The sequence below is a fragment of the Oryzias melastigma genome, linkage group LG17, assembly GCF_002922805.2.
Source record: "Oryzias melastigma strain HK-1 linkage group LG17, ASM292280v2, whole genome shotgun sequence".
NCBI classification, from domain to species: Eukaryota; Metazoa; Chordata; class Actinopteri; order Beloniformes; family Adrianichthyidae; genus Oryzias; species Oryzias melastigma.
Window position 1 is genome coordinate 27,970,173 of NC_050528.1, and position 8,627 is coordinate 27,978,799.

At 43.5% G+C, this 8,627-nt stretch overlaps 1 protein-coding gene across 2 annotated transcripts in view; it reads right to left on the minus strand.

Moving 5' to 3' along the window:
• Window positions 1-7,014, minus strand: part of exoc3 (exocyst complex component 3) — a 16,324-nt gene extending 9,310 nt beyond the window's left edge. The window contains exons 1-7 of one of the 2 annotated variants that reach the window (XM_024280731.2): window positions 6,701-6,825; window positions 6,546-6,585; window positions 6,037-6,241; window positions 4,342-4,561; window positions 4,096-4,268; window positions 856-1,068; window positions 422-600 (exon numbers count right to left, since the gene is read on the minus strand). In XM_024280731.2, the coding sequence (XP_024136499.1) occupies window positions 422-600; window positions 856-1,068; window positions 4,096-4,268; window positions 4,342-4,561; window positions 6,037-6,180 (929 nt within the window). In that variant the 5' untranslated portion in view covers window positions 6,181-6,241; window positions 6,546-6,585; window positions 6,701-6,825. Of the gene's footprint in view, window positions 1-421; window positions 601-855; window positions 1,069-4,095; window positions 4,269-4,341; window positions 4,562-6,036; window positions 6,242-6,545; window positions 6,586-6,700; window positions 6,826-6,864 lie in introns of those variants that run through there. The other variant, XM_024280713.2, reaches the window with a different exon arrangement.
• Between the last annotated feature and the right edge of the window lie 1,613 nt (window positions 7,015-8,627).

Below are 8,627 nucleotides of genomic sequence, written 5' to 3' on the forward strand. Positions count from 1 at the left end.
TGTTGTGACCCTAAAGTGTTGTGACCCTAAAGGGTTGTGTTGTGACCCTAAAGTGTTGTGTTGTGACCCTAAAGTGTTGTGTTGTGACCCTAAAGTGTTGTGACCCTAAAGGGTTGTGTTGTGACCCTAAAGTGTTGTCTTGTGACCCTAAAGTGTTGTGACCTTAAAGGGTTGTGTTGTGACCATAAAGTGTTGTGTTGTGACCCTAAAGTGTTGTGACCCTAAAGTGTTGTGTTGTGACCATAAAGTGTTGTGTTGTGAGCCTTCAGGGCCACCGTACAAAACACGGCAGGAATTTCAAATAAAGAGAAGGAAGCATTCAGCTGCAGCAACTTTAAAGATTGAAACTCAAACTGCATCTGTTCATCGGTTTCCTTTCATTGAGACATTTTCCTTGTAACGATGTTGTCGGCTCCGTTACCTGTTGAAGGTGTTGTAGTGGGGGGGGAAGCACTGCACCATGAGGTTCTTGACAATGATGAGGTCATCCACCACGTACTTCCTGGTTATCTCCAGCAGGCGAACCAGCCACATCTTGTCAGCCTCCCTGGTCACGGCCTGCGTGCCCTCGATGCGAGTGCTGACGGTGTGCTCCAGAACCTGCAGAAGAAAGAGGTTCAGGTTCTAGCTTTCCTGTTTCAGGTCAGAATCTGAGGTCACATGAACACTGCTCACTTGCTGCACTACAACGTGTCTGATTTTTGTAGAAAATCCTTCACTGTAATCATGAGCTGTTACCAGAGTTCTAACAGAACCACAGCATGGGACTCTGCAGATGACCAACTTTAGGTTAGTGGACTTCCTGAACTCCGCTGAGCTTTGATGAAGGACTGCAGGTCTGGTTTCTGCTCTGACCTGAAACATCTTGTCCTTCCAGTGTTTGGGCCTCCCAGGTGGGATGAATCCGGTCTGTTTCCTTCGGTCAACCATTCGTCTGTCGATCTTCTCCTCCCGCTCAATGATGCGAACCACCGACACCAGCATGGTGGGGTCGCGGCGCACGGTGACCATGGACCTCTGCAGAACCATCCACAGCTGCTTGGCCAGCTCATCTGACAGCGCTTGAACCTTGAAGGAGCACAAAGACGTTTCTGAATCTCATTTGTTTTATTGCTAACATTTGGAAGATGTTGGCCTGTTCAGCTTCAGTCTGCAGACGCCTCCATGTTTCTGCTCCACCTGAACTTCAAGGTTTTAACCCCAAAAGCTTTGCTAAACTCTGATTTATGGGACAGTCGAAATGTCTTCCTTTCAAATGTAGACATTCAGTCAGATACCAGAATCTCTGCTGGACTTCTGGTCTCTGCAGAGCGCTCAGATCTGAACCAGAACTGCTGCTTCTGTGAACAGATTCAAATTCATCTCCAAACTCTTTATACTAAAGAGAAATCTAATCAAGCGCGTCTTATAATGTTGTATACACTCAGAACAACATGCTACATCTTTTTAAAATGTATTATCGTTCTGGTTAGCTTTCCATCCGTGAGGACAGCATTACCAAAAACAGGGTGTCTAAGTAGGGAAAATGTGGGTGAAGGGTAACTCCTTCAACACAGAAACTGAGAAATTCATAGTTTGTGGGGATCATGTGATCACCAACTCTTCTATGACTAAGATGAAAGCATGCTTTTATTGTGCTCCCTGCCTGCTGACAGCTGTGTTTCTACAGCGTTTCTGTGTGTCTGGACTTCAATCCTTGGACTGGAAAGCACTTCTCACTGAAGCACGTGTCAAAGTCAAGGCCCAGGGGCCGGATCCGGCCCTCTGGGTCATTATATCCGGCCCTCCAGATCATTTTATTTTATTGTTATCAATGGCCTGATGTTATTTTGCATTTATTTTTAACCTGTATAATTTTGACAAAATATATTTTTATGGAGAGTAAAATATTGAAAGTTATTTAGGATCTGAAGAGGGAATACCATAATTTTCTTTAGCCTTTCAGAGTGAACTATATCCACATACATGATCATATATTACCTAAAAAACTAATTATTTATGAAATATGAGTCATTTTTCTGGACTGTTTTAATACCCAGAAGTAAAACAACACCATCTCTGAGGCTCCGCCTTTCACTCCTTGTCGGTCCCGCCCATTTCACGACGTCATCTTTGACCCTCCCTGAGCCTCCTCAGCGTGACCAAACTTTGTAAACAAAACCACGTGACTAAAGATCTCTTCAGTCATTGGCCAGGAGCTTTAGGGGCGGGTCAAAACAGAAGAGAAAGATGGATGCACCACAGTTTGCAAAAGCTTTCTAAGATGTTTCACTTATTCAAACTTTGTATTTTCTGATGGATTTTGAGCGTCTGTATGAAGTCCAGGTTCAACACTTTTACTGCAGCTTTGGTACCGCGGAGGAATCCTGCATGACGGTTACTGGAGACGCTACAGCTACAGCTACAGCTACACACACCAACAAGAGTTTGTGACGTGTAGATTATCAGTAGAATCAATGTGGATCACGTTAAAAGTTGTTTTATTGAGCATGAATTCATCCGACCACATTTGAATGAGTTTCCGTGTCTCATCGTTGTGGTTTTACTACATTGTTTTTAAGAGAATTCTGTTAAAACTACAATAGAGCTTTAAGATGACGTCATGCCAGCAGACGGCGCCGCGTAACGAGACACAGAAAAGAGAGTTATACGTTTGTAGTGGTGTTAAAATAAACGTTCTAACAAGTAAAGAGTTGAACTAATTATTTCCTTTTGGCTCACATGACAATCTAATCTTCTACATTTGTCTGCAGCTCACCGATCGCCTCATTTCTAACGTGTTTACATCACATGACTGTCGGGTACGATAGGTGTTTTGGTTCAATTGTTCTGCTCTCGGTTCGGTTCATATTCAGAGGAATCTCAGAGTGAACAGAAGTTCAGTCTGATTGAAAACGAACTGAAACCATCTTGAAAGATGGGTCAGAGAGCGGTTCCTGGTACAGGAAGGTGGTTATCTCCTGCTAGGAGACACATTCTGGCAGATTTGGCACCACAGCTCTGCGGAGAAAGTGGGCGTGTGTTCGTTGTAGTCTGGGGGCGGAGCTTGCAGCACATATTCTTCCTGGAGGGGGCGGTTCACATCATGCTGATGTCAGCACGATAGGACCCGCTCGATTTCATGGGTATGGGAGGGGCTGCTGCAGGTTTTTAGAGGATTACTCTTAAATGCATGAACGGATCAAAATACCACTTTGAGGTTCTTTATAGAGAGGAATGATCAGTATAATGTACTAACTAGCTCAGTGGTCTTGTGGTAGAGTGTCCGCCCTGAGATTGGAAGGTCGTGGGTTCAAATCCTGGCCGAGTCTACCAAAGACTCTAAAAATGGGACCCAGTGCCTCCCTGCTTGGCACTCAGCACTAAGGGGTTGGACTGGGGGGGTTGGTTCCCGAGCGCGGCTGTGTCTGCAGCTCACCGCTCCCCCAGGGGATGGGTCAAATGCGGAGAACAAATTTCACACACCTAGGTGCGTGACAAATAGTGGGACTTTAACTTTAAAAACCTCAAAAAGTAGAATTTTCATGGTAGGACCCCTTTAAATTGATTTATTCTGGAATAATATTCCTGCCATTTTAATATTCACAATTATGTTAAAAAGTTACTGTTTTAAAGTTTTAAAAATTGACATTCTGTTAGCTTTTTGGACTATTTTGGCATTTACCAAGATTTTTAAGGCTATTTTGTAGTTTAGCTAATATTTCAGCAACGTCCTAGCTGTTTTTTCTTTGGTTTTTAGGCTAATTTTGCATTTAGCTAATATTTTAGCTCGCTATCAGCTTCAGTGTTTTTAGCTATCAATTTCAGCATCTTCAGCAGCCAAATTCAGCTTACAGCATTCACACTAGTATTATCACAGGTAATGTTATATATCTAGTTCATAATTATGTTAAAAAGTTACGGTTTTAAAGTTTTAAAAATGTAGTTCAATAAATGTTTATCCTGTTCGGCCAACAGTCTAAGGTGTGTTTTGGATTTTGTCCCCTTGAGTGACTGAGTTTGACACCCCTGCTCTAAAGGACTAATCTCTCTGTGTGGGACACACGAGTCCACCACAGACCTGTGAACCGACTCCTCAGTAAAAGGAGAACTCACATCTTCAAAGTAGATGGAGATGAGGTTCATGTCGCTGGTGTTCTTGCTGTCCATTCGGTACTGTTCGTACATGAGGTCATCCCGGGAACACTCCAGCTCCATCAGCTTCCTGTGGGCCTGCAGCAGCTCTGCCTGCTCTATAAGCTGCTGGGTCTCTTGGACGATCTCCGGGACTTTAGACACAAAACCGGAGCGAGTTAAAGAAAAGGACCGACTATGACATTGCAGACAGCTTTGACAAGTTACCAGAAAATATGTTCTTGAGGTTTTCCACAGCAGAAGCCAGCTGGCTGTGCTGAACCACAGCATCCTTGACATCTTTGAGGTTCTCGATGGTGTTGATGCTCTGCCTCCAGTCTTTGCTCACATCAGCCAGAGAGCCCTGGATGTCTTTGACGTCCAGCAGAGCGCTGTGAAGCTGGGTCAGTCCTGTGCGCACGCCGTCCAGCTGAGACTGGATCGCTGCCTGAGCCACAGAATGGACTCGTTATTCATTCATTCACTCATTTTAACAAAGCAGGAATGAAATCCTGCTTAGTAAGAATTAAAATTCAGAAATATTAAATAGGGAGTTTTATTATTATTAGAACTTCAAAAACTTAGATTTATTTTTCCAGAGTTCTCAGTTCTGACTATTGAAAACAACCAGTTTTTGGCCCTGAAGCCAAGAGTGATTTATAAATAAAGACATTTAAAAAAAAATGATTTGACATAGTCTGTGTGATGATCTTCTTCTGGTCCTCTTCTTGCAGCTAGGGGGATCTAAAACTGTTCAGAACATCTACAACTATTTAGTTCTAGTGTGAGATCAACATTCATTCGTCTATCAGCAGGACTATTGAGAGACAAGAGCATCACTCTGATTTATGCAGCGTAATTCTTGACTTGTAACTTATATGATACATTTTGTGCATAAAGTACAGACATTACAAAATGAAAAAAAAAATAGAATTTACACATGCACAAATTAAAATTACAACAGCTGAAAGTGAATTATAAATGCAAATCTTTAAAAATACACACAAATCTCTTGTTATGCACACACAAAACCTCAGTTAGGCATGAATCTGTGGTGAGACTCTTCACATCTCAGAGATTCATCCGTAAGTGATGCGTTTAAATGCTGCTAGAATGCTGGGTCATCAGAGTTTTTTTCTTATCAGCCGTTTTAAACTTAGATATAAAACGAACAATAATAATCGGTGAATAATATCCGGTAAAACTTTCTTACATTCTTAAACAGATATGCCCGACAATTATTATAAAAAAGTTTAAATAAGCATTTTTAAAATACTTATTCCGGTACGGAGTTCTGGCCGGCGAACACAGCGATGGCAGGCAGTTCCGGCCCACTGCAATCTGCGGATCCTGCGCCGGGATTAAACGCTTATTTAGATTTTTTAATATTAATTATTGGGCATTTCTGTTTTAAAAATGTGGAAAAATGTCAAGTTTCACCAGATATTATTCACAATTAAGTTCAAAGCAGCTGATGAGAAAACTCTGATGACCCAGCATGACAGTAGTATTTAAACGCATCACTCACGGATCTCTGAGACATAAAAAGAATCTCACCATCGATTCATGCATAACTGAGGATTTGTGTGTGAGTAACAAGTGATTCGTGTGTAATTTTTACAGATCTGCGTGTGTAGTTAAATTCAAGCTGTTGTAATTTTAATTTGTGCATGTGAAATTTGTATTTTACATTTTTTTTAGTCTTGTCATGTTTGTACTTACGCACAAAACGTATTATATGAGCAACAAATTAAGAACTATGTACACACAAAACAAGAATTACAAATGCATAAATCGGGTTGATATTCATTTCTCTCCATACTGGACCAGCGTGTCCCTCCTGAACCAAATTTAAGGTGGATCAACGCAGGAGATCTGCTCTCCTGTGAGCATGCAAACATCCAGAGACTGCTGCTCCCTTACCTTCAGTCGGGCTTCCACAGAAGCCTTCTTGCGTGCCTCTCTTCTCCTGTATTGCTCTACTTTGTCCAGCTGGTCGGACCTCTGCAGCATCCCCGCCACGCGCTGCACTGCCGTGGCAACCGCCTCCCGACTGGTCTCCTCCATGGTGCTGCTGTGTGGAGTAGAGTCCAGAACTTCATGCAACTATTCAACGGCCCACCGCAACCTAAAGTGCAGAGAAACAAACACAATGATTTAGTAAGATTTCCACATTTATTATTGTCGCTAAATATTTGTTTTCATCTAAAAATAATAATGGGAGGACCAGCATGGAGCAAAGAAGGCCCAGCTGGGATGCAAGATGCTGCAGATTTTGGAGATGAGTTTGGAGGACAGCTGGGTCTCTGATCTGGACTCTTAGAGGTGGGTCAAGGTCAACAAAAACATCAACACAAACTCAATATTTCACAACACTCGTGGAGGAGCGTGTTTGTGGGGGAGCTGCTAGCCCAGCTGTTCTCCTGACTTACCTGTCAGACGTGGTGCTGATCACCTGAGTCAGGTGAATTTCTGAGAGCGGAAGAAAACGACAAAAACAAAACAAAACCCCTCCTGTAAAACACCGGAACACCTGCAGATGGAGGCCAGGTTTGAACTTGTGTTCACGGAGGTGTTTTTACTGCACCGGTTCAGGCTCGTTCCTTCAGCGGCAGCAGCAGTCCTGACACTCGGCGGACATTCTGCGCAGCTCCGAGGTTGTAGCTAAGCTAACCAGGACAAACAGCCGTCCCAGCCAAAAGGCTCTCTCACACACACACACACACACACACACACCGGCCGCTGTCTCACCTCATAAAGTCACAGAACAAACAAGAACTTCGGGTATAAATCGAGGAAATCCAGAAGAAAGTCGATTTTAACGCCCTGGCAGTTGTGTGACGTCAGTTCCTTATTTGGAGTCTAGTCTAGTTTTTTCTTCGTCTCCTTTTCTAGTCCTCGGTCTCAACACTGCCACCTGCTGGAAAAGCAGCATGAATGCGCCTGCACTGTATTATTTCATCAGACTGTCAGGTCAAAGGTAATATTAATTAGAGTTTTTTTTTTTTGACAAACTTTATTCAGAATATTCATGACATACAGCATACAGTAGAGAACAAGAACAGAACACTATACATCAGTTTTTCTAAAAAAAAAAACGCCAGGAGGACACTTAAGAACGTGTGTCCAAAGGATAGACTTAATATATAATTAGACGCATCATCTCTGACGTCACCCATTAGAGACTTCCACAGTCCCTGAAATGAAGGTAACGAGGCCTCACGGGGGTGTCAGACAGGTGGACAGCTTAGCCTGATCACATGATGGAGGGGTAGCAAAGGTAGCACTCAAACACGTCCACCACATATTTTTTTTATTTGCGCTGGCACAGTAAGTGTAAGTATAGGACAAACCCACGGGTAGGAAGGACTTAAAGAACTTCAGCCTTTTTTAATTGTACAAAAATTTGATGTAAAAAATTTGATGTGAAAAACATTGCATTTAACTAGTTGATCTAAGAACAAATCTATTTGCTGAGTCTTGAAATAAAAAAAACCCAAAATATTTAAAAAAGAAGATAATATTTTGGGGCATAACAGTTTGCAGTTAGAAAATCAAGGGTTCACAACAAATTCAGAAAGAAAATTCAAAGGTTTTAAAAATTCACAATCTGATGGAACAGAAAAACGTCCATACCAGAGTAGGTCCAATAACACCAATATCTGACCTCACTTTGAAGGGGCCAGAGACCATTTACAGCTGCCTGCAGATTGCTGGAAGAGATCACATGACCAAGAGGTATGCCCCCTCCTTTACAGGAAGGGCAATTGGTCTTGGTCAAGGCCCATGGTCCACTGAGGGCGGTCAAAAGATCCTGGACCTGTGGGACACAAGGTCCTGAGAGCACCTAGGCCGGGAGCAGGTCTGCTAGTTGTCATTCCTAAGCTGAGCTTTTACCCATTTTAGGTTAATTTAAGGCGAACAACGATGACCACCAGAAGCCTCCCGACAGGGCTCAGGGATGGCAAACCGGAGGACAGGGCTCCAGGCAATTGAGCAACCTGGAGCCCACACCCAGGGGGATGAGGTCTCCCCAGCTAAGATGTTATAGACTCCCCAATTGCGCAATAAAGGAGTCGCCATGCCAGGGGCATCCATCCATCTTCTTCCGCTCATCTGACACCAGGTCATGGGGGCAGCATTCTAAGTAAGGATGCCCAGGGTTTGGGCTGCCGAAGACCTCGCCTTCAACTGCCATCCACATCGCATCAGCCCCTTCTGAGCTCTCCTGGAGGTGGTGCGCCCCCTGGAGAGCGATCCCACCTCACTTCTTCGGGCTTGACCTGACCAGGGCCTGTGGGAGGAGCCCGGTCACCAGGCTCTCAACTGCAAGTCCCAACCCCAGGCCTGGCTCCAGGGTGTGGCCCTGGTGACATCAATCCGGGCAGCGTTAATAAATAAATAAAAAAAAAAACATTAATAAATAACTTCTAATAAAAAGGTTTCTGAACCGCTCTTAGTCTGGCTCGTCACTCAGGACCTGTCTGCCTAGCAGAGGCAAAAGCCCAAGATCA